Source organism: Grosmannia clavigera (assembly GCF_000143105.1).
Source record: "Grosmannia clavigera kw1407 unplaced genomic scaffold GCSC_168, whole genome shotgun sequence".
Lineage (NCBI taxonomy): Eukaryota > Fungi > Ascomycota > Sordariomycetes > Ophiostomatales > Ophiostomataceae > Leptographium > Leptographium clavigerum.
The window spans coordinates 384,277-408,610 of NW_014040771.1; the positions used below are offsets into that span (position 1 = coordinate 384,277).

Genomic DNA, 24,334 nt, shown 5'->3' on the forward strand with positions numbered 1-24,334 from the left:
GCAATTTTCCAGTTCCAGAAGCGAAATCAAGAGACAGCCGTCCGTTATGTGATCGTGAAACGTCGTGCCAAAGGGACCTGAACCATGTCAGGTGCCAGCTTTCTTCAAAAATCCAATCCCTCGTCGCGCTCCCGTTTGACCTTCACGTCGGTCTCGTCGCGCATCAGGGCCTGGACGAAGGTGCGGAACAGCTCGATATAGGGGCGCAGGCTGGTCTTCTCCCAATCCTGCAGGGGTTTTGGGGCAGCAGCACCATCGCTGGCTTCAGCAGCGGCCGTGTTGGCAGCGCCGGCGGGCGGCTGCCAGGCGTCGATTTCCTGCAGCAGCTCCTGAACGGTCGGCACGGCAAGCGGGTCGAACTGGTCGAGGCGACGGAGGTCGATGGGCACGCAGACGCGGCCAGTGCCGGGATGGACGACAAACGGACTCTTGAGCAGATGGTTGAGCTTCTTGCTGACCTCGATATCGAGGCGCGGGTACGTGTACTCGAGCACGACGTCCTGCTTGGCCTCGAGCAGAGCCTTGGCATCGAGCGCCTTGCTGGCACCGGTCTTGGCCACGACGTCGATGTCAGCCCACTTGGCAGCCGAACTGCGACCGGGCGCCGCGTCCCATTTGCGGCGCAGAGCCGCGTTGAGCGTGCGGTCGGGCAGCAGCTGCAGCAGCTTCTCGGCACGCTCAGACGTGTCCCAGGGGTCTTGGCTCTGCAGCACGTCGTCTTGGAAGTGTGGTGCCAGCAGCCGCAGGCTGCGGGCCAGGTGCGGGTGCAATGGTCGGCGCACGCTGACCTTCTTGCCGCCCTGAGCGCCGCCACGGACGACTTCGAGATAGCCGGCAATGGCTCGGCGCTTCTGGTCGTCCAGCGTGCGGGCACGCCGATCACACACCCACGCATGGGCACCTCGCCGCCCCGAGTACACCCACAGCACGTGCTGGAAGCCAAAGTCGTCGCGCAGTGCCACGTCCACCACCTTGATGGCCATCGTGATGAACTGCCAGCAGCGGCCGCAGATGTTGGCCTTGTCACAGCACGTCCGCACGTCGTCGTAGTCCGTCAGGTCGATATCGAAGCACAGCTCCTTGGCCAGCGGCCGAAACGCGCTCGTGTTGCTCAGCGACTTGCGATCGCGTGGGTTTGTCGTGTACACCGGCCCGATCTCGAACCGGGACGGCATTAGTCGTAGCACATCTTTTCGGAGTCTGTTTGTTAGCTTTTTTTTTGTCCTTTTTTTCCTCTTCTTTCTCTTCTTCTTTCTCTTCTCCTCGTCTCCATCCACCCCACTCACAGCTCAGATGTCGGAAACGACTGGTATCGCAGATAGGCATCGTTGGATAGCGTAAACGCAAACTCGCGGTGCCCAAAGTCATTGGTCGGTGTCGGGCTGTGGTTGAGCCACTGGAACAGGTATCGCCACGGAAATAACCGCTGGTAGAAGCTGCGCATCACCTCGGGGTCTGACGCTTTTAGTGACGCCAAGTCCGCTCCTCTGCTGCTGTTAGCCCTACTGAACACACGCACACATCTGTACCGATCTGCCCAGAACGTACAATGGCGAGTCGGGTTTCTGCTCGCTTTTTGGTGGCAGCGAGCTCGGAAATTCCTCGTCTTCGTCGTCGTCCGCAAACAGATCGTCCAGATTGACCTCGGCGGGCTCAGCCTTGACGGCCACCTCAGGTATAGCCGAGCCATCTGCCATGTCCACATCTTCGCTCACAGACGGTTCGGCGTCCACGTTGCCGACGGCCGGTGACGACTGCTCCTCAGCCATGGCGGCAGCGGCTTCGTCGTGCAAAACAGCTTTGGGCTCGACCGAGTGCGGCATTGCTCATAAAGGCTCCGGGCGGATGCTGAGGCTGAGGCCAGCGTGTGTGCGATTGAATCGCTGCAGGCTGTTCGCGAGAAGAAGCCCCAGAACGCGTCGGACGCGTTAAGCGGCTTTAGGGCAGCGACCAATCACGACAGCACAGTGCTCCACTGTGTTCCTGCCGGCTATCACGAAGATAACGGGCTGATCTGACTAATTGGTGGGCAGGTCCGCTGGTCTAGGATGGAGAAGCTTCGGCAGCACTAACGGCCTTGTCGTCAGCTCTTTCGTGAGGCAGGCCATCCACTGCAACCTAGCACGTACGAAGTACTTAAACGGGCTCATCCATCAGGCCTGATCGCGGACAGAGACCCGATCGAGCATGCCCCGAGATGTGACGGAGTGACCTGACCTGTGCTACTTACTGGCTACTATTGCCCCTTTTCTCCTACTCGCAACTGCGACGGTCCATTGTCCTCTCTCCACTTGCACTCCAATCTCCTCTCAGCTCTCGAAAGCCGTGCACCGACCATGTCTCCTCTCCGCCTCTTCATTGACGGCAGCACGTTTCGAGATGCTCTCGGTCGGCAGGTTGTGCTGCGCGGCATCAACGTCGCCGGCGATGCCAAGTATCCGAGCACCCCGAACCTCCCGTCACACATCGCAGACGATTTTTACGACGGCGACAACGTCAACTTTCACAAGCGGCCCTTTCCCAAGGAGGATGCCCACTTGCACTTCTCGCGTTTAAAGCGCATGGGATACAACACCATCCGCTACGTCTTCACCTGGGAGGCCATCGAGGCTGCTGGTCCGGGCAAATATGACGAGGAATGGATCCAACACACCGTCGAGACACTGCGTGTGGCTAGACAATACGGCTTCTACGTATTTATGGATCCTCACCAGGACGTGGTACGTCGGACTGCTTTGCCTTTTGCTTCTTTCTCATTTTCTTTCTCTTCTACCACTCTTCTTCTGTTTCCCTTCTGGCCCTTCTGTCTCCTCTTATCTGACCTCTCCAGTGGTCCCGATACTGCGGCGGGTCTGGGGCCCCAATGTGGACGCTCTATGCCTGCGGGCTCAACCCGCAGAGCTTCTCGTCGACCGAGGCGGCCATTGTGCACAACACGTACCCCGACACCAACGACTTTCCCAAGATGATCTGGTCGACCAACTACTACCGGCTGGCGGCGGCAACCATGTTTGCGCTGTTTTTTGGCGGGCGCGACTTTGCGCCCAGGTGCATCATCGACGGCAAGAACATCCAGGACTACCTGCAGGAGCACTTTATCGAGTCGATCACACACCTGGCGCGGCGGATCCGCGAGGCCGGCGACATTGAGAACGACGTGGTGTTTGGATGGGAGAACCTCAACGAGCCCAACAAGGGCCTGCTCGGGTACCAGGACATCAGCGTGATCCCCAAGGACCAGCAGCTCAAGAAGGGCACGTGCCCGACGATGTGGCAGGCGATGCTGACGGGATCGGGGCGGCCGTGCGAGGTCGACACATACGAGATGGGCGGCCTGGGCCCGGTCAAGTCAGGGCGGACGCTGATCGACCCGCACGGCGAGCAGGCCTGGCTGCCGGCCGACTACGACGACTCGCGGTACGGCTACACGCGTGACCCCGGCTGGCGGCTGGGTGAGTGCATCTGGGCCCAGCACGGGGTCTGGGACCCGGCCCGCGACGAGCTGCTGCGCAAGGACTACTTTGCCCGGAACCCGCGCACGGGCGAGACCATCGACCACCCCTGCTTTGCCGACACGTACCTAATGGACCACTTCCGGCGCTACCGCGACGTCGTCCGCACGTTCCACGAGGACGCCATCCTGCTGCTGCAGGGCCCGACGATGGAGCTGCCGCCAAAGATCAGGGGTACGGCTGATGACGAGCCGCGGCTGGTGTACGCGCCGCACTTTTACGACGGCATCACGCTCATGACCAAGAAGTGGAACCGCACCTGGAACGTCGACGTGATCGGCGTGCTGCGCGGCCGTTACCTGCACCCGGCCTTTGCCATCCGCGTGGGCGAGACGGCCATCCGGAACTGCTTCCGCGACCAGCTGGCCACGCTGCGCCAGGAGGGACTCGACCGCGTCGGCAACCACCCGTGCATCCTGACCGAGTTCGGCATACCCTACGATATGGACGACAAGCACGCCTACAAGACGGGCGACTACTCCAGCCAGTCGGCGGCCATGGATGCGAACCACTTTGCGGTGGAGGGTTCGTTGATGGGAGGCTACACTTTGTGGCTGTATATGACTGAGGTGAGTGTGTGTGTGTGTGTGTTGTTTGTTGCGTGTGTTGACAATCTAGAATGATCACGAGAGAGGCGACCTGTGGAATGGCGAGGACCTGTCGATAGTGTCGCTGGACGACAATCATCTGCCACACTCGCAGCTGCCGCTGTCGTCGGCGCATAGGGCGTCGTCACCTAGCCTGCAGCGCGTGGTGACGGCGGCGTCAGCGCTGGCGGGCCCGAGACGCATGCCGCCTCGCCAGCAACAGCAGCCGGTGTCCAACAAGGACGGGTCAGACTCGGACGAGTCTGTGACGACGCCGCTAACAACGGCCATGGCGGATGGGCCGCGGCCAGCGACACCGACGACACACCACAGCCTCGACGGCGATAGTGCGGGGGCGGTGACGCCGAGCAACTTGAAGCAGGCGCTGTCGCGGCCGTCGATCTCGTCAGCGCCCAACAGTCACGTGGTGCCGGAGCTGACGACCACGCCGGGGCTGCGGGCGGCCGAGGCGTACGTGCGGCCATCGCCGATCACGGTGGCCGGCACGATTATCAAGTACGGCTTCGACCTGCGGCGGTGTGAGTTTGCGCTGACAGTGGACGGAGGGGCGGGCCTGCACATGGGCAGAGGAGCTGGAGCTGGAATGGGCGGCATGGACGGCGTTATGGACGCGCCAGAGCATGCAGACAAGGCGACAGCTGACACAGTGGAGGAGGACCTGCTGCCGGTGCCGACGACGATTCTGCTGCCCGAGTTTCACTTCCCGGAGGAGAGCATCGACATCCTGGTGAGCTCAGGCAAGTGGGAGGTGGCGTGGGACGAGGAGGAGACGGAGCTGGCGCAGAAGCTGCGGTGGTGGCACGGGCCGGGCAAGCAGACGGTGCAGGTGACTGGGCTGGTGCGCAAGCACAACTACGTGGAGGGCATCTCGAGCGAGGACGGCTACTACGACCAGATGTCGAGCTTTCTGAGCAACTGCTCGGTGATGTAGGGGTGGTTGATGGTGGATGGAAGATGGAAGATGGAGGATGGAGGATGCACTGGGCCCTGGGAGGCAAAGGCGTTTTGTTTTTGTTTCTGTTCTGTTTCTGTTCTGTTCGTCCAAGCATATACATAGACACGAAACAGCCGCACGGAGTCACGTGCCATGCTTTGCAACGTAAGATATTAAAAAAGATACAAAGTACGGAGTATGGAGTATCTTACATATTCAGTACTACGTACGGAGCATGTAAGATAGTTTGGTCCTGCTCTTCCTCCGCTATCAGGTGGCCCGGGCGCTTCGCAGACCAGTAGGAACATTCTGCTGCAGACGACCTGCAGGCTGCAGCACACTAAAGCACCGGCAGCGGGACCCATTGGCCAGCTGGACCCATGTGAGACACGGCAGGAGGGTGGAGCAGGCCGTGGGCGGTCTGGCAAGACAGCTCGCGAGGAAGATAAGTACGAGAATCTACTATGTACCTTGTAGTAATGCATCTGACCATGCATCTCCTATTCGTATACTACTACTCCGTACTCAGCTCGTATTAGCACGAAAACTCTGCAGCACAGACTCGAATGCTCCTGCCGTGCGCCGTACGTCGTAGTACGCGATACGAGCACATGTGTAGCCTAGCCCGGCCCCAGCAATTCGTCTTACAGGGCGTCCGCATCGTCTGATTGGCCGACCGTCCTGCCCAATCGAGATGGCGCTCTTTCCCTGCCGGGGTGGTCCCTTCGGCGCTCCTTCCCCCCAGATGTACGCTAAAGACGGCCGTTTAGTCGTGTCGTCTTTCGTCTTTTGGGGGGGCTATCTCTCCCGGCTTTCGTGTCTTCCCCCCCGTCTTTTTCTCCCACACCACTCCGACGACAACTGTCTCGATCCACCGCTCCACCCATCAACGACGCCCACCCTCTCTCTCTCTCTCTCGCCTCTTTCGCCTTCTCACCCCTCCCGTGCCCTATTCACGGGCTACCGTCTTTCTTAGTCTTTGATTTCTCCAAACGGCAGACTCCATAGGCCTGAAACGGCTTCCAACGGCCTCAAAAAAGCGGACGTATTTTGGCCTCAGCTCCGACCACAACCTCCCTCCCAAACGTCGACCGCATCTTCGTCTTCGTCTCCGTCGGTGCACTGTTTCTTTCGTCTGCGCCGCCCAGCAGCATGCTGTCGCCTTCGCCTTGCTGATCGTCGCCAGCTCAAAGCGCCGCTGCGACCGCAAACACGAATCTCCCCTCCAAACCCCGGTCCCAACCTCTTCTATTCAGCCACCCGGTCTGTTTCTCGTGGCAACCCATATCCCACCACACGCCGCCCTTCTCCAGCTACAACTTCCACCCTCATGAGCAAACACACGCCGGCCGATCAAGCCGCCCAGCCCCGCGTCCAGGCCGGCTGCCTCGCACAGTCGCCGTCTCAGCCTCGGGCTCAACTGCCTCGACTTTGAACCAGTGGGCAGTTCATCCACCCTCCTCCTCCCACTCGCCATGTACCAAAGCGGCCAGGCAAACGCCTCGCGGCCCTACCAGGTGCCTCCCCCTCCCCCAATGTCACCTCCAGCGCCACAGCTTGCCGGCAGCATGGTCATGCCACCACCACCACCACCAATCCGATATCCGACCACCACTCCGAGTGCCCTAGGCCCTGGTGGCCTTCCCCCGCCTCCCTCGGGCCCGCCTCCTGGCAGCGCCATCGGCCAGCAGGCACCCTGGCACAACACTTGGGGTCGCATGTACGACACCCGTGTAGGCTTCCCTCCGCCGCCTCCTCCACTGCTGCCTCCAGGCAGCGTGGCTGCCGGCCAGCAGCACCAGGCCTACAACCCCAAGATGCATGCCGCCGTCAGTGTGCTTCCCGGCCAGACCGTGCCGTTGATGCCGCTGCCACCGCCACCACCACCGCCGCCGCAGCAGAGCCAGGCCGATCAGATGTCGGCAACGTACATCCCCGGGGTCAACACGTACGGCGAGGGCGTGGGCATTCCTGGGCTAGGCGGCATCGCCGGCGATATGACGCCCTACTCGGCCAGCACACCCTTGGTCATGTGGCCTGCCCAGGGTGACGGTTGGGCTAGTGATCTGTACACTGTCGGTGCAGCCAATGGAGCCAACGGAGCCAACGGAGCCAACGGGACTAACGGGGCCAACGTGGCCAACGGGAACAGTGTAGCTGATGCGACCAATGCGGCCAATGCAGCCACTGTGGTCAGTACGGCAAAAGCCGCAGCCGCTGGGACGTCTGCGAACCCCATGGCCAGTCAGACCGGCACCCCGTCAGACGAGTACCCCAGCCGCAGTCTCGGTCCAGGCCATCATGCAGTCCGCGGCCAGTCGACAGCCAGCAACGCAACCAACGTGACCAGTGCGACCAGTGCGACAAGCGCGACCAGTGCGACTGGCGGTAGCAGCAGCAAAGGCGTACCGCCAGAGCTCGCTGCCCAGTGGCCGCTGGAGCGCGTGCTGGCCTGGCTGCAGGCCAACCAGTTCCCCAAGGACTGGCAGGACGCCTTTCGGACGCTGGAGCTGTGCGGCGCGCCCTTTCTCGAGCTGGGCAGCGCCCACGGTGGCCGCGGCAACTTCAGCCTCATGCACCAGCAGGTGTACCCGGCCCTGAAGCAGGCCTGGGTCGAACGCACCGGGCAGCCAGGCAAGGACTGGGAGCCGACCAAAGACCGCGAGGTCGGCAGGAACATGCGCCACATGATTCGGGGCATCGTCAGTGGCCGTCCTGTCGACCCAGCACGATTACCTAGCATGAGCCGAGATTCCAACCCAAACACAATCGCGAGCCTGGCGCCTCACAACCCGCCGAGTGCTGGAGCCGAGCCGGGCGACTCTGCGGACTTACGGATGGGCATCTCCCACACGCCCGAGGGCAGCGTGGCTGATGCCAATTTGCATACTCCCATCCGGGATCCGGGCCCTGGCTTCTCCGGGCGGCGCGTCTCACAGACGACGACACGGCCGGCCATCAGCGGCAGCAACGCCGGGTCTCCGGGCGGCATCCTGTTCAATCTCGACGTCGACAGCGCGCTCCGTCACAGCCCCAACAACAGCGCTGCCGGCAGCCCGGTTCCCACTTCCGCCACGGTCTTCATGGCCTCCACTCCCAATCTCTCAGCTTCTCCACACGCGACCAGGTTTGGACACCGCTCGCGCAACAGCACCGACTCCATGTCCTCCAACGCGGCCGTCTACGGGTCTGGACTGCCGACCGAAGCCAGCCAGATGTTGCGCCAGGGCATGAACATCAGCGAGATGATCTCGGCCAGCCGCAATCCCGCCAGCGCCCGGCCGCCCTCGCACGACTCGGGCGACCACTCAGCTGGCACGGACCCACCGAGCAGTGCCAAGGACAACAAGTCGCTGCTCTCGTTTTGGAACCACCGGAAGAAGAAGCAGAAGGACGACAACAGCTACCCGTCTCCCGATGGGCTGGAGTCGCCGACCAGCCCGGTCGTCACCAAGTCGTCGGCCTCTCAGCTGGGCAGCCGCGCCGGCAACGCGAGCGACGTGTCGCTGGACCGGCCTCTCTCGAGCTTCGCGCCCAGCCACGACTTTAGCAGCGTGACCTCCTCCTACGGACGGCCTCTCTCGACCTTTTGGCAGCAGCCGCCGCGCGCCTACGTCCTGGCCACGACGGACTCGTGGAACTTCCGGATGGTCGACGTGACTGACGTCGACAACGCGGCCGACCTGCGGAGGCTCATCTGCACGAGCCTAGGCCTTCCGGACGGCGACAACGTCTCGTTCTATCTGACCGATCTGGGACAGTTCCGACACGAGGCCGCGCTAGACGACGCGAAGCTGGTAGCCAGCAAGAAGCAGCGGGCCGATGCTGTCGCCAGCCTCAAGTTGTTTGTGCAGCTGCGAAGCAGCGTGCCCAACGTCGTCGCCGCCACCACCGGTAGCAGCTACGGCAGCAACATGCAACAGCAGCAAGCTCAGGGGCAGCAGACGCCTTACCCACTCCCACATATCGCCTCCCTGGACAAGGACGCGTACGAGTCTCTGAACGGCGTGAACCGGCCGAGATCGAGCTCGTCGCCGCAGTCGTCGCGACAGAACAGCGTGTTGATCGCAGACGCGAGAGAGGTGGCCAGCGGCGTTGGTGCCGGTGGTGTCGTCGGTGCCGGTAGTGATGCCAGTGCCGTCAATGCCGCCAATGTGAATGTCACCAGCGCCAGCGCCCCAAGTGTCGATGTCGTCAGCCAAAGCCGGGCTGAACAGGAGCGCAAGATGGGCATAGCCTACCTGGCAAAACGCGGCAGACAGGCGGCACACAAAGAGGCGCCCTTGCTGGAGACCGGGCCGTCTGGAAGCATCAATGGCCGGTATGTGGACTTTGACCAGCCTCGGGTGTCGCCGTTCGAGGACAAGGCCCAGGAGAAGCTGCTGCCACAGCGCCGTGCGCCGGAGCCGCCCGAAGCCCCGTCCGCCACGCTCCTCAAGGCCAACATGCTGAGCAAGCAGGGTAAGCAGACGCGGCTGTCCCAAGGTGCCGACGGCCACAGCAGCAGCAAGCGGCTGACAATGGCGAACGAACTATCGCCCGAGATGTCGGAGCGGGTTGGTCGCAAGCCGTCTGGCTTTGGCGGCGGTGACAGCGGGCCGCAGACTGTCCTGGGCGTGGCATCGGTGCTGGCTGGCATGGGTCGCACGCTGGGCGGACTCGGCCATCCGTCTCGGGGCCCGTCGCCCCATCGGGTGTCGACAGCACCGATCGGTCCGGGCGAGAGCAGCAGATCGCGACACACTGGTCATCCGCAGCCGCCTCAGCTGCAGCAGCATCAGCAACAGCAACAGCAACAGCAACAGCAACAGCAACAGCAACCGCAACAGCAACAGCAACAGCAACAGCAACAGCAACAGCTAATGCAGCAAATGCAGCATCCACAACAATCACAACAACCACAACAACCACAACAGCCACAACAACCACAGTATCCACAACAGCCACAGCATCCACAACATCTACATCAACCACCGCTACAGCATTACCCGCAGCATCTGATGTCGTTTGCCGATTCCAGCCCGTTAAGCGCCAACTTTGCCCGCATTGAGACGGCACCACCATCGACATCACGCTTCCAGACCCACGAACCGGCACTACCGGTCGAGGGCAACGAGATCAGGTTCTCCCGGACCGGCGGGCCGCCGCGCATTGGTCTCCCAGAGGCGCTGGCAAATCCGTCGCGGATCTCGATCGCGAGCAACTCGGACGACGAAGATTCTGACGACGACCTATTCATCGTGCCCCTTACCGAACGGCCCGGTGCTAGCACGGCCAAGGGCAAAGGGGCGGCCAAGAGCGGCAGTGCATCTGGGAGCAGCAGAACTGGCATACCGTCGAAATCGTCTTCCACCGGTGCTGGGGCAGGCGGCGAGCGACCCAGCCTCACTCTCGAGACGAAGCGGGCACGCAAGACGATGTCGGTGTCGTTCACGTCTCCCGTGTCGGCGACGGCGGGCGCGAGCAGCAACAACATCAACGGGGGCGACGGTGGAGGCGACGACAACGACTCCAGCCAGAGCAGCTCTCGAAGGACACCGGCGACGCCCGACTCGGACTCGGACTGGCGGCCGGACAACGACGAGAACGGGCTGGGTCGACGGAAGTCGTTTGTGGAGCGGGACGTGTGGGCGAACCGTCCGCCGACAGACGCGCTGATCAACAATTTGGAGGACTACTTCCCGAACCTGGACGTCGACCAGCCGGTGCTGGAGGAGGGCGGAGACGCCGAGAACCCACCGTCACCGATTGCCGAGGTAGCCGAGCCGGACGAGTCGCCACGGGCGGCAACAGCGGCGGCAGCGGCGGCAGCATTAGCAGCAGCAGCAGCAGCAGCCAAGGCGGCCAGCTCGTCGACGTCGACGTACAACGAGAGCGATACGCTCGGGTCGGATGAATCGACGCTCAAGGCACTGGACCGGCAAACCTCGGGCTCGTCAACGAGTGCGACACAACGCAGCGGACGGCGATCGGGTGGGCTGGGCCGGATGAAGTCGATCCGTGAGGTCGCTCGTGGTGCCCACGAAGCCAGCAAGCGATACACGCAGACGCAGCTAGCACAGCTGCAGCTTCAACAACAACAATTGCAGCAGCAGCAGCAGCAGCAGCAGCAACTACAGCAGCAACAACAACAGCAGCAACAGCAGCAACAGCAACACCAACATCAGCAGCAATACGCTCAGCCACCGCCTAGCATCCCTCGCATGCCGACCGCCATCAACCCGGCGGCCTTGATGCGGCGCAAGTCGACCAAGATGTTCGGAGCCAGCATCATCCAGGTGAAGCCGGACCGGCAGCGAGGGTCGATTGTCGTGGGCACAGGCGGGGCGTTCAGCCACGGCAGCAACAGCAGTGGCGGCAACAACGGGATCCCGAAGCGGCAGACGACGTTCCGCTGGTTCAAGGGTCAGCTTATCGGCAAGGGCACGTACGGGCGGGTGTATCTGGGAATGAACGCGACGACGGGCGAGTTCCTGGCAGTGAAGGAGGTGGAGGTGCCGCCGAAGTTGGTGGCGCAGAACGATCGCAACCGGGTGCGCGAGCTGGTGGCCGCGCTCAACCAGGAGATCGAGACGATGCAACACCTGGACCACGTCAACATTGTGCAGTATCTGGGGTGCGAGCGCAAAGAGACGAGCATCAGCATCTTCCTCGAGTACATCTCCGGTGGCAGCATCGGGTCGTGTCTGCGGCGACACGGCAAGTTCGAGGAGCCGGTGGTGGCCAGCCTGACACGGCAGACGCTATCGGGACTGGCATACCTGCATCGCGAGGGCATCCTGCACCGCGACCTCAAGGCGGACAACATTCTGCTAGACGTCGACGGCACGGCCAAGATCAGCGATTTTGGCATCAGCAAGAAGACAGACAACATCTACGGCAACGACCGGACGAACTCGATGCAGGGCAGCGTGTTCTGGATGGCGCCCGAAGTGATCCGGTCGCAGGACGAGGGCTACTCGGCCAAGGTCGACATCTGGGCCGTCGGCTGTGTCGTGCTCGAGATGTTTGCCGGCCGTCGGCCCTGGTCGCAGGAGGAGACCGTAGGGGCCATCTACAAGATCGCCCAGGGCGAGACCCCGCCGATCCCAGAGGACGTCGAGGCCACCATCAGCCCATACGCGCTGGCCTTTATGCTGGACTGCTTCACAGTGTGAGTTTGCTTTGTCCTCTGCTCCTGTTTTTGTTCTTCTCTAACCCTGTAGAAACCCGACCGATCGGCCGACGGCTAACCGGCTGCTCTCCCAACATCCCTTCTGCGAGCTGGACCAGAACTACAACTTTCTGGATTCGGCGCTGTATTCCAAGATCCGGGGGACCTTTGACACGACGTGATCGTGGCGGGATGTACTAGTAGTGCTCGGTCTGGACCGGCTTTGTCCTCTTCGTTCTACCGTCTATCTTCTCTTCTCTTTCTTCTCTTTCTTCTCTTCTCGTCTTCCCTTATCCTCTCCATAGTCCCCGAACTCCGCAGCATCTTGGATAGCGACTTGAGCATGACTTGAGCCTGATGCTTGACAATGCTTACGGCAGCCGAATTCGAATCGTCCAATAGCCAATAATAGCAGTTGGATCAGCGGCCCGCCTGTCAAAGACTAGCGGCTCGTATTGAGAGTTGTTGATCGCCAGTGCAAGCCCTACCACAGGCGTCACTCCATTTAGGCCTCGCTAGTGTCCACTAGGCCTAGAACCCCTACATAGTGGGCCCCCCTATTCGGCTTCGAGACACCGTCCCTTGTCGTTCCAGACCCTCTTCTGTGGCCGTCTTCAGTCGGTAGGAGCCGAGGCTGCTGCCATGCTGCGCGCACTAAAAATCTGCGATGCTCGCGCTCGTAGCTTGCATCGTGCATCCGAACAACTCTATTCCAGCTCCAGCTCTGCCGTGGGCCAGGCCAGCCACAGCCGGCCGCCCCGACCTGGCTTCTCAAACGGACAGCCCAAGGGCTGATGCGCTGGTCCCGCCAAAGTCCTCTGGCGGAGCCAAGAGCCCCGAGTCTTGGCGTCCAGTCTCGCTTTCCACACTACTGTGTGTATTGACCCTTTATTGGCGTCTCGTTCCTTCCGCCTCTTGGCTTTTCATCATCCCTTTCTAGCACATTACCCACCGCCCCTCCCCGTTCTGCTCGCTCCTGCTCGTATCGTCACAAACTCCGTATGGGGGGTGGCATTGAGAGCTGGTCCGTTCGGAGCACCTGCTCGATTCGTTGCCGTCTCTATATTGCTAGTGTTTATTTTTTTACTGGCGTTCATTAGCCTCTCCCTCTCTCTTCTCGCATCTCTCTCTCGCTTTCGCGACCTTCTTTCTCTCTCTTCCTCTCCTCTTCCGCGTCCTCATTGTCTGGTGGTTTCACTTGCCTCACTCAGGGGCTCGACCACGATTTGGTTGTGCGCACGTTACCAACACTTCAACACGATTTCTTCTTAGCGTTCCAGACGACGCTGCATTCCGACCCCTGGAGCTTTCTTTTTTCTGGACACCGTTATTTAGTCCTTGTCCTCGTTTTGTTTGCATGCTGGCACATGTGCGCCGTTCAACTGTCCGTCTAATTGCGGCCTGGAGCTGCCCCCAAGATTCTTCCATTTTTCATCATGCTGCGCTTCAGGCGATACCGCCTTGTGTTCTACGGCGCCGTCATATCCTTAATTCTCTTCTACCACATTTCCCGCTCATCCGACTGGGGGCCCAGCGGCTCTCCCACAATCTACCGTGGCTACGAGCCGCCAGTCGGCGATGACAGCTCGTATGGCCGTCTGGAGGCCGACACTCCCTCCTATAATGGTAAAGATGAAGATGCAGCCAAGCACAACCATCCCGGTCAGGCCACAGAGGTAGCGCCAAGCTCCAATGCTCTGCCGGCAGTCCAACCGAGCACAACAGGGCTGGAAACTGCCAAGCCGTTGGTGCCGATAGAAGAAGAGGCGGTCGAAGAGCCACCACCAGTCGAGACCGACGACGAGGCCGAAGCCGAGGCCTCTATCCACCGGGTTAGCCCCCCGGGCGCTTTCCAGGAGGGTAACATTGAGCCGTCCGCCCCCGTGGTCCACTGGAACAAGACGCCCGAACACTTCCCTGTCCCGGTGGAGTCGCTGATCCAACTGCCCACCGGAGTGCCAGCAGCGATTCCGCGAATTCAATACGACTTCGGCCCCGAGACGCAGACCGCCCGCGAGGCCCGCGAAGCCCGCCTCTTTGCCGTACGTGACGAGATGACCCGGGCTTGGCACGGCTACCGCACGTATGCTTGGGCCCACGACGAGCTGGCGCCGCTGTCCAAGACGTTCCGCGATCCCTTTTGTGGCTGGGCGGCCTCTCTGGTCGACGCCATGGACACGCTGTGGATCATGGGCCTACGTGACGATTTTGACGACGCATACGAGGCCGTCAAGAAGATCGACTTCACCACGACGCCCTACCGCCCCGAGATCCCTGTCTTCGAGACCATCATCCGCTATCTCGGCGGCCTTATTGCGGCCTACGACGTCAGCGGCGGCAAGGCCGGCAGCTACCCGGCCCTGCTGGACAAGGCCGTCGAGCTGGCTGAGGTTCTCATGAGCGTCTTCGACACGCCCAACCGCATGCCCATCCTCTACTACCGATGGGCGCCCGAATCGGCGTCTCAGGCAAGGATGGCAGACACCGCCTCTGGGATTGCCGAGCTGGGATCCATGACCATGGAGTTTACCCGCCTCGCCCAGCTGACGGGCCAGAATAAGTACTACGACGCCATTGCCCGCATTGTCAACGCCCTCGAAGAGTGGCAGAGCCGCGAAGGCGGCACCGCCGTGCCCGGTATCTTCCCCGAGCACGTCGACGCGTCCGGCTGCAACCGAACTGCAGCCGCCGTCGAACAGATGCAGCTGGAGGGCGCCAGCAGGGCCGCTCAGTCCCAAGCTGCTGAGGCACAAGACCTTGGCGAAGAGCCCGTGGGCTACCAGCCGCTGCAGACGAAGCCCGTCTCTAAGAAACGTGCAGCCGATCTCGTGGAGCCTCCGTTGGCTTATGCTGCACCTGTTGATACGCGTTCTACGGTAGTCGATTTCGCCACGGCCGCTGTGCCCATCGCAACAGCACCATCTATACCGCCGTCTCCTTTGAAGCACCGTCCCATTCCTCCCGTACAAGCCAACGGCGAGACCTTTGACTGGGAATGCAGACCCCAGAACCTGACGACGGCCAGCTACGGATCAGAGTCCTACAGCATGGGTGGCAGCCAGGACTCCACCTACGAATACTTCCCCAAGGTAAGTAGCCAGGCCGTTCTGTTGCCTTGCTCCCTGGTACCGCCCGTGCTGACAGACTAGCAATACCTCCTTCTCGGCGGCTTGGTGCCCAAATACCGGACAATGCACGAAAAAGTAGTCGCCGCCGTGAAAAAGTATCTTCTGTACCGTCCCATGATCGAGGACGAGGCCCGCGACATCCTGTTCTCCGCCAGAGTCAACAGCCGCGATGGCACCGACAACAAGCTAGCGTACACCTACGAGGTCACTCATCTGACCTGTTTCCTGGGCGGAATGTTTGCCATGGGCGGCCGCATCTTTAACCACCCTGAGGATGTAGAGATTGGTGCCAAACTGGCCGACGGCTGTGCCTGGGCATATGAAGTCATGCCCGCCGGCATCATGCCCGAGTTCTCCACCATCCAGCCGTGTGCCCGCATGACAGACTGTCCGTGGAACCAGACGCTCTGGTACGACCGGCTCGACCCCAGCAAAGACTGGCGCGCCGAGCAGATGGCCAAATACAAAGATCGTCTGACGCAGTGGGAGGCAGACAAGGCTGAGATTGAAGCCCTGGAGCGGGAGGAGTTTACCGCCCCGGCTGTCGCAGCAGAAGCCGCAGCTCCGGCTGACTTCACGGCAAGCGTTGTGGGCAAGCGGGACGTCGGCAGTGCAGCTGTCGAGCAGAAGGCCGAGGCTGTGGAAAGCGACTTCGGTCTCAGCGCCATGGCCGAACTCGATTCAACGTCCACTGCGGCCGTCAGTCCGCCACCGCCACCGCCTGCGAAGACTCTTGGGCCGAAACCCAAACCTCCACTGACACACGAGGAGTATGTGGCAGAACAGATCAAGCGGAAGCACCTGCAGCCCGGCTTCGATGATGTCATTGACCGGCGATACATTCTTCGGTAAGTCCAGGAGTGCTGTGGGCTGTAGCTGTAGACTCTAGGCTCAGCATGCTGACGTTTCCAGGCCGGAGGCAATCGAGTCGGTATGGTACATGTACCGCATCACCGGCGACCCAGCCTGGCAGGAGAAGGGCTGGCGGATGTTCAAGGCCGTGATCAAGGCTACCCAGAACCAGGTCGGCCACAGCGCCATTAACGACGTGACGGTCACGGACGAGATCCAGCAGTCCGACAGCATGGAGAGCTTCTGGTTTTCCGAGACACTCAAGTACTTTTATCTGCTGTTTGCCCCGCCAGACGTCGTCAGCTTGGACGACTGGGTCCTCAACACGGAAGCACACCCGTTCAGGCGGCCGACGTGAAGAGACATGGCTCTCGAGGATTAAGTAGATTGGGGCCGGCTGCTACACCCAAAGTGGCAGATCAATGTCTCGTGTCAGCCGGTGTGGTCTGCCTTGACGTTGCATGGGCCTGCGAGAAGATGCGGCGGAGAAAGAACTTGTGTGGTATCTGTATTTTATAGGGCTATGACAAGCAGTTTTATTTATGCATATTTGCAACGATACCCCGTCTTTCACATTGTTGGGATGCATATAGAAATCGTTTGGACTGGAGGGGGGGAAAGGATATAAATTCAGGCGTTGGCTATTGTTATATTATAAGGCCGACAAAATTATAGAGCAAATGTGATTCTGTAGAGCTCTCGCAGTTCTTTGCTGGGTTTTTGTCAGACTCCAATCCGACATCCACCGGGTACAAGATCAAAAGGCAATAAATAAGTTTTGAAATTGCAGTCGCATGCCATGCCGCCCCGTCTATATATACATACTAAGTGCTTCGTCGTTTCGACAGCGTTTCGTCGCTGTGTACACCATCACCACATGCGGCTGTCGTCTGATATCAGGCTCAACACGCAGTTCCGCAACGGCAGAGGCGTCCAGCGTCTTCTTGGAGAGCCAGCCCACAACCGTCTTGTGGTCGACAATATCGTATTCGGCAAGATCTGTGGCTTCACAACGAAGCCAGAACACCTGTGGTCGTCAAATCCGCCGTGGTTGCCGTCCTTGTCGTTTCGTAGTCGTAGTCGTCGTTTGTTGTTTGGGGGGTGACGGGGTGATGGATGGTATTGATGAGAGAAAGAAAAAATATTCATACGTCGTTCGCCCAGTTGCTTAGTCAGCAAGCTGGTTCAGCACCCGGATGCTCAGGATCATGACCAGCAGGCCTATCGTGACGACAATCAGCAGCGCAAACGAGAACCAGCCCATCACCATAGCGCTGGCGCCAATGCCCGATTTCACGCTGCCGTTGCCAAAGTCTTGCGCGATCACGCTGGCTGCCACGGATGCCGTGTGTTGCCATAGTACCGACACCAAAATGAAGATGGCCGACACAAAGATGATGGCCAGCGCGATCTGCGACACGAACCGCGACGGGAACGGCTTCACCTCGCGCTCGGAGCCCTCGCTGTCGTCCTCCTCGTGCCAGCCGGGAAAGGTGGCGAGCATCAGCAGACAGACAAAGGCGAAGATGATGGCGATGATTCTGCGTCGTGTTAGCAGGGCAGATGACCAAGACAAGTGCCAGGACATGGAATGGCAAGCTGCTCACATCAGATAGGGAAAGACAATCATATCCTTGAACTGATTGGCCATCCAGATCAGGTTCAGCGGATCCTGGTCGACGCTGATCTCGTTGGCCAAGGCTGTAGCATTGTTGGAGCAAAGCCAAGCGCCGCCATCGGGGTTGATGCAGATGCCAAAGAAGCCGACGCGGGCCTGCAGATGGGCGCTTCCGGCAATGTTGCTGATGGCGGCGCTGACACTGTAGTCAACCTGTGACGTTGAGGGAACGGCGGTATAGTGGTGGTAGTAGAGCGAGAGGAGGAAAATGCCTGGGATGAGCGGACTTGAAGAAGAGCAGCCGGCCAGCAAAAGGGCTGCAAAAATGTCTGTCAGTCTTTGTCGGTAAGGATGGAATGTCGAGAGAGACGTACATAGTAGGATTATAGCGACGGCTATGAGGATCATCAACACGTGGTGGTATCCGAGAAACGGTATGTACCCTGTCGAGAAAGTCGGTCAGCATAGCACAACGGTTTTCTGGGGCCTGCATTCCAGGAAGAGTGCACTCACGGTACCACCCGACTTGCACAACGGCTTGTGCCATGGCGGCGACGTGTGTCTGGCGAGCCGGTTTGGAAGAGCGCTGCTGTCCGGGCTCGCTCTACAGGGGAGCGAGAGGAATGTAGTAAACGAGCGATGGGACCCGTAGCGGATTGCGGAGCGCGGAGAAATAGCAGGCTGTCGGGGAGGTTGGAATGAAAGCCAGCGGATGCCGGAATGAAGTCAAGCGTCGCGCGTCGGTGCGGTGTGCTGTGGAGAAATGTGGGATCGCGGCTGTCTCGCTAGACGGCGGAAGATGGCCAGACTGTGAGCAAGGCGAAATAAGCTTTGGTGGAAGATTAGTATGGAGGAGAAGAGAGGAGAGAGAGGAGGGATTGCGTAGGCGGTAGCGGCAGCGGGTCAAGACCTGGGTCAGGAAGGATGGGGTTGTTTGTTTTGGCTCACGATGCTCTCCTTTTTCGTCAAATGATGGAATGCTTGCCGGAGATCATTGTCCGGAAAGAGGAAAGAGTCGGGCGAGCTGGGACGGTCCTCTGGACGGGCAGAGGTTGGTGAGAAGGACAGGAATGCGCGCGCTCGCAGAAAAGCTGGCCGGAATGTCACCTGTTGTATGCGTGGTGGGAAGGTGTGTGTGTGAGAGAAGGAGAAGAGGAATGGGGAGCGGCGACGAGAAAAAGGGCGCGGCCCCAAAGACAAAAGGCAGCAGCAGCCGCTGGCTGTTCCACGCTAGACCGACGTCGTACCTGGTGCTGCTGAGATACGAGCCCTGGGCACCGTACTATGTGTACGTCGTATGCACACCCGTCGCCCGGCCATTGGGCGCGCCCGCTTTTCCCTGTCTTGGGGGCCCGCACAGCGGCCTATTGTTCGGTGATGTCAACAGGATTGGGGGCTGGCCTTGTTGGCCGGACGACGGCGAGAGGCTTGGGGTAAGCTGTGTGGCCCCACACCACTGCTTAGCGCCGAAATAGGCAGGAACAAGTGACAGCTCCGCCTCGTTTTATTGCAGAGTACGGAGTCCGTACCATGTACTCCGTACTCGTACTGCGTAGGCGCAGCCGTGCGCGGCAAGGTTCAGGCAAGAGCGAGGCGCCAGACGCTAGCCGCCGTCTCTGACAGATACAAAGAAGAGGCTTGACAGTTGCTCCGGGCAACGGAACAAGGCCAATGTCAACAGTCGCCCGTCCAATTTTCCCTGCTCTCCCGCCGCGTCTTCTCCATGTCTGGCCCTACATATCCTTCTTACCCCTGACCCACCGACCCAGACGGACTTAATCTTGTTGGACCTGCAGCGATCGCCTGCCAAGACTGTCGATGTGCCGAGATGGCCAATGATGCCGGACGACACCAGCATGACTTCTTCTACGTCGTCGAGTACGAGTACTTGTAGAAATACGACTGCTCGTACATTACATTGTCAACACGCCTACTTGTTCTCGGCCCGCTAGAAAGAACGGCCTGACGACCCTCGCAATGCCCATTTCCAGTAGTCGTATTCACATTTGCTCATGCCCTGCTCTAGTGTATGTACGTTGATCGCCTGCATGATCTGTCGCTTCACCGCCGCCGCCGGAATCGGCTGTTGAATCCGGGCCCGCCCTTGGACCCAGAGTTGCGCAGCTTCAGCCGCTTGAAGTTGGCATGCGCCAGCTCGTTCACCTTGCGTGCCGCCCGCCTCACCGGTCCAGCCTTGCTCTCTCTGTCTTCTGTGCCATCTGCTGCTGCTGCTGTTGCCTTTTTGTCCCTCTTCTTGTCCTTGTCCTTCTTCTCCTTGGCTGCCTGCTGCGTCTGCTCTTCTCCGTCGCTCCACTCGTCGTCTGAGCCGCCACCGCCAGTCAGAGGCACAGCCTCGTGCTCGCCGTCGTTCTTGTCGTCCTCCTCGTCAAAGTCGCTGCCATCTTGCCCAACGGTCGCGTCCGCCACCGGTCGCTTCGTCCGCGTCGGTCGCATGTATACCAGCCGCGTCGTGCGCTTCTGGCCTTTCTTCTTGAACAACCGCAGCGGCTGGCCGTCGCGGCCGGTCTGCTCCTCGGGCGCGCTGTCGTACAGACCCTCGTCGTCGAATCCGCCCAGGAGCCGCTGGCCGTCTTGCACCGGAGCAGCTTCCTCGGATGTCTTCGTTCTCCTCACCGGCGGTCCGCCTGCTTCCTCTGCCTCCAGTTCCCGCAGCACATCCAGCTCCTCGTCCAGTCGGTCATCCTCTAGCTTGCGCAGGCCGGCCAGCACGCTGCTGAGGCCGCGCACTAGCGGCTTCCGTGGCAGCCGCAGCCGGCCGGGCGGCGACAAAAACTCGCCGTTCTCGTCCACCGACAGCTGTACCGGAGCGCGTCGCAGAAACGTCGGCGTGGCAAACGGCGGCAACGGCGACTGCGGCTGCTGCTGCTGCTGCTGCTGCTGCTTGTCCTGGTCCTGGTCCGGCTGCCCGCTGCCGCCCTGCTGCACGTTCGCGTCACGTGCTCGCAGCGGTGACATGATCATGAAGCTGTCCGCTGCGGCGGATGCAGTTCTGCCGGCCGACGTCGTCCCTGCCGTGAAGCGGTCCAGCAGATTCCTCTTGGCCGACGACATGGGTGTGCGGCCCAGTCGTCGATGGCCGTCTTCCGCGTCCTCGTCCTCGTCCCCGTAGCGCGCGAGCGTCTGCTTGCGTGGCGTGGCCACAGACTCTGCAAACAGTGGTGGCTGTGATGGCAGCGCTGCCGATGTCGATGCTGTTGCTGCGGCTACTTTTCCCGGCGCGTTTTTGCGCTTGGACGGCGTGCCTGCCATGCTCTTCCGCCGCTCGGCTGAGCCTGCTTCCTCGGCCAGAAAGTCAAACAGGCCCAGCACACGGCCATCACGCTGGGGCGTCGGGCCAATCGACGTCGGCACCACGGGACTGAAGAGTCGGCGAGAGATGGACGGCGTCACGGCATCGGCCACGGCCGCGGTGCTGGTCTTCTGTGGCGTCTCTACCGGGCGCAGCCGCTTGGTGGGCGTCTCGGCAGGCGCATCGGCCTCGGTCTTGCGCTTCCGTCTGGCCTCCGAGTCGTCCTTCTTCGGCTCTCTCTTCGCGGCCTCGGACGGGGGCACTTTGCCGGACAGAATGCTCCGTACCCGGTTGTAGGCCGTGTATTTCTGGGCTGGTCACACGGTAACAGAAGCGTGTTAGCTCGCTCTGCACTTGGCCGGACTGCAGGCCGTCTGTTTGTCCATACCGATTTCGCTGTGCTGCTTGATGTCTGCTCGGCCAGGCTTCGCGCCGTCGTGGTCACGCGCCCATTCGGTCTCCCATGTCTTGAGATCAAGGCGCAGCTGCTGCGACTCCGCCTCGTACTTTGCTCGTTCTTCCGTCTCGAGCATCGTTTCGGCCGTGTCGTCAGATATTCCCTCGAGAAGTGTGCGATGATAGGAGGTTCCCATTTAGCTTTGCGACTTAGCGTCTGTTGCCAGACGCGACCCCTAACGCGTTGAGCGGTCACGTCGCGTGCCTGAAATGCACCAATGCGCACTTGCACCAATCCGAGCACTTGCGATAACAGTCTCTTATCGGATCGGTGCCTCATTCAATTGGGGGGCCCCTTCAATTGCCTCTGCCTTCGTCCTCGACCTTAAGCCATTCATCCACTCGTCCTGGGCGCCGGCCAGCTCACGCACCGCAATCTGTCTCTATGGCTACACCCTGCGCGCACCATGAACAATGAAGACAACAGCAAGTGTCGAGATGGCCGCAGTCCTGCCGTGACGACAGCCGATACGAACGGAGAGAGAAGCGACCCCCTCGTCCAGGATGCAGCACCGCCTCTAGAGACGGACACGGCCGGCCGACCGGCATCCGACGATGAGGAAACACGCTGTGTCATCTGTCTGGACGCCGTGTCCGAGCCCTGCACGGCGCAGCCCTGCGGCCACCGCCACTTTGACTTTCTCTGTCTCCTCAGCTGGCTGCTGCATCGCCGGCCGACATGTCCGTTGTGCAAAGCCACCGTGGCCACGGTGCAGTATGGCTTCGCCGACGGCCAGTGCAAGATGTTTATCGTGCCGCGGGAGAGCGGGGTCGACGAGACGGGCGAAAACGCCAACCCGACCGCGTTCTCGTCCTCGTCCGTCGTCTCTACAGCCGCGGTCAGACGACCTCGACCCAGACGCGATCCGCCGTCTTCGCTCTCTCCGTCGTCCTCCTCGCCAACGGCCCTCGACCGCCGCCGCCGTGTCTACCGTCTGGGCCTCTACTCGCTCCATGTCGGCGCCAACCGTTACTCGCGCTACTACCGTGAGCTGACGCCCCGCATGTTTGTCCAGGACCCCGACCTAGTCTCGCGTGCGCGCGCGTTTGTCCGCCGCGAGTTGACCGTCCTCCTGCTCGGAGGTGACGACAATGACGGTCATTCGCTGCCCGCAGCTGCCTCGGCCACCTCCCGCCGCCTCTCCACGCACGCCTTCCTCCTCGAATACGTCGTCGCCATCCTCAAGACCATGGACACGCAGGGCAGTGCCGGCCAGGCCGAAGAGCTGCTGCGCGACTTTCTCGGCCGCGACTGCGCCCGCCTGTTCTTGCACGAGCTGCGCAGCTGGCTGCGCAGCCCCTACCTGACGCTGGACAGCTGGGACCGACACGTGCAGTACGGCGCCCCTACAACGCCGTCGCGCCACCGCAGCAAACGACGCCTGGCCAGCCGCAGCGAGACTGCGCTGCGCGAGGCCTGTCAGCAGTACGACCCCAGCTGACCGTTCATGGCCCAGACAGCCCAATGGGTCGGCTTGGGCTCAGGCGCACCAATGCACCCACATCAGCAGCACGGAAAAGGACGGTCCCGGCCTGTAAGCTGCGCCCCCGGCCTGCAGCTGCAAGAGACAGCCCTACGCCGAGAGCCCTTTGTCTTGGCAGCGGCAATACCACCTGTCGGGGACGGCCAGCCGAGTAATACAGTCTAAACTAGATCGTGGACGGCGAATTTTGCTAGCCTTCAAAAAAACTTCCAGCGCCTGCTCCGTATTTCTGCCAGATCCCGAAATAGGCTTCATATAGATCAGCAATAGAGACCGTCGGGTGCACAGTTTGCACAGGTGTCTGCAAACCTGTTGTTCCGTTGCGATGTTGCGATTCGTCATCATCCTTGATTTATAAGCAGCAATTGCGAATCTGCGAATGTTTCACCGACAGACAGGCTAATCTGCAATTACGGGGTATAAACTTTGGAAACCTATCCACGGGCTCTAATTCCCAGTTCAACTCTCACACGGAACCGAGCCGCCCTCCGACTACTGTACTGTCCTCCGTCCTAGCGACAATGGTTGTCATCAACATCAAGGTCATCTCCGATGCCGTGTGTCCCTTTGTCAGTGCCAATATTGGAATCTTCGCGTCCTGTCGAAATCTTGTTTACTGACAAGCGGACCGCATAACAGTGCTACGTAGGCAAGAAGCGGCTCGAACGTGCCATCGACCTGTACCGGAGGTCTGTTCCCGGCGGAGCCGACGACCGGTTCAACATTTCCTGGCTGCCCTTCTACCTCGACCCCGGCTCGTCCAAGGTCGGGATCCCCAGCCTGGAGCGCATGGCCCAAAAGTTCGGCGCCGACCGTTCTCGCGCCATCATCGCCCACATTCGCGGCGTCGGCGCCACCGAGGGTATCGACTTCACGTACGCCGGCAAGGCTGGCAACACGCGTGACGCCCACCGGCTCGTCCAGCTGGCCAAGCAGAAGGAGACCGACGGCAGCACCGACCTGGAAAACGCCGTGATCACACACCTGTTCCGTTCCTACTTTGAGGACGGCGGCGATATCACCTCGCACGATGACCTCGTCGCTGCCGCTGAGCTCTCCGGTCTCGACGGCCCCGAGGTCCGCGCATGGCTGTCCAGCGGCAAGGGCGGCGTCGAGGTCGATGCCAAGGTGGACGATGCCTATGCTCGCGGCGTCAGCGGCGTGCCGCATTTCATCATCAACGACAACATCGAGATCGGCGGCGCCCAGGATGTCCAGGTCTTTGTCGAGAAGCTTATGAAGGCCAGGCGAGAGGCTTGACGGGGAGATGACGGTCCAA

At 60.8% G+C, this 24,334-nt stretch overlaps 8 protein-coding genes across 8 annotated transcripts; 5 read left to right on the top strand and 3 right to left on the bottom strand.

Annotated features, from left to right (window-relative positions):
* Positions 1 to 104: 104 nt before the first annotated feature.
* CMQ_1842 (DNA primase subunit) lies at positions 105 to 1,823 on the bottom strand (the record flags this gene model as incomplete). The annotated part of the gene is made up of 3 exons (XM_014314768.1): positions 105 to 1,200; positions 1,287 to 1,487; positions 1,549 to 1,823. The coding sequence occupies 3 exons, from the start codon at positions 1,821 to 1,823 to the stop codon at positions 105 to 107; spliced, it is 1,572 nt and encodes a 523-aa protein (XP_014170243.1).
* A 513-nt stretch (positions 1,824 to 2,336) lies between these two features.
* Positions 2,337 to 5,051, top strand: CMQ_2059 (uncharacterized protein; the record flags this gene model as incomplete). The annotated part of the gene is made up of 3 exons (XM_014314985.1): positions 2,337 to 2,720; positions 2,831 to 4,037; positions 4,147 to 5,051. The coding sequence occupies 3 exons, from the start codon at positions 2,337 to 2,339 to the stop codon at positions 5,049 to 5,051; spliced, it is 2,496 nt and encodes an 831-aa protein (XP_014170460.1).
* Positions 5,052 to 6,529: 1,478 nt separating this feature from the next.
* On the top strand, positions 6,530 to 12,389 carry CMQ_1901 (map kinase kinase kinase; the record flags this gene model as incomplete). The annotated part of the gene is made up of 3 exons (XM_014314827.1): positions 6,530 to 9,750; positions 10,075 to 12,207; positions 12,260 to 12,389. The coding sequence occupies 3 exons, from the start codon at positions 6,530 to 6,532 to the stop codon at positions 12,387 to 12,389; spliced, it is 5,484 nt and encodes a 1,827-aa protein (XP_014170302.1).
* A 1,254-nt stretch (positions 12,390 to 13,643) lies between these two features.
* CMQ_2066 (class 1 alpha-mannosidase 1a) lies at positions 13,644 to 16,545 on the top strand (the record flags this gene model as incomplete). Its single annotated transcript, XM_014314992.1, has 3 exons — positions 13,644 to 15,296; positions 15,357 to 16,183; positions 16,248 to 16,545. 3 exons carry the CDS (start codon positions 13,644 to 13,646, stop codon positions 16,543 to 16,545), a joined length of 2,778 nt encoding a protein of 925 aa, XP_014170467.1.
* An 810-nt stretch (positions 16,546 to 17,355) lies between these two features.
* CMQ_1970 (uncharacterized protein) lies at positions 17,356 to 18,352 on the bottom strand (the record flags this gene model as incomplete). Its single annotated transcript, XM_014314896.1, has 4 exons — positions 17,356 to 17,728; positions 17,795 to 18,122; positions 18,180 to 18,248; positions 18,319 to 18,352. The coding sequence occupies 4 exons, from the start codon at positions 18,350 to 18,352 to the stop codon at positions 17,356 to 17,358; spliced, it is 804 nt and encodes a 267-aa protein (XP_014170371.1).
* A 1,514-nt stretch (positions 18,353 to 19,866) lies between these two features.
* On the bottom strand, positions 19,867 to 21,708 carry CMQ_2018 (DNA replication regulator sld2; the record flags this gene model as incomplete). The annotated part of the gene is made up of 2 exons (XM_014314944.1): positions 19,867 to 21,428; positions 21,504 to 21,708. 2 exons carry the CDS (start codon positions 21,706 to 21,708, stop codon positions 19,867 to 19,869), a joined length of 1,767 nt encoding a protein of 588 aa, XP_014170419.1.
* A 270-nt stretch (positions 21,709 to 21,978) lies between these two features.
* CMQ_2060 (ring finger domain containing protein) lies at positions 21,979 to 23,013 on the top strand (the record flags this gene model as incomplete). The annotated part of the gene is made up of 1 exon (XM_014314986.1): positions 21,979 to 23,013. The coding sequence occupies one exon, from the start codon at positions 21,979 to 21,981 to the stop codon at positions 23,011 to 23,013; it is 1,035 nt and encodes a 344-aa protein (XP_014170461.1).
* A 563-nt stretch (positions 23,014 to 23,576) lies between these two features.
* CMQ_1929 (dsba-like thioredoxin domain containing protein) lies at positions 23,577 to 24,315 on the top strand (the record flags this gene model as incomplete). The annotated part of the gene is made up of 2 exons (XM_014314855.1): positions 23,577 to 23,624; positions 23,695 to 24,315. 2 exons carry the CDS (start codon positions 23,577 to 23,579, stop codon positions 24,313 to 24,315), a joined length of 669 nt encoding a protein of 222 aa, XP_014170330.1.
* Positions 24,316 to 24,334: the final 19 nt, after the last annotated feature.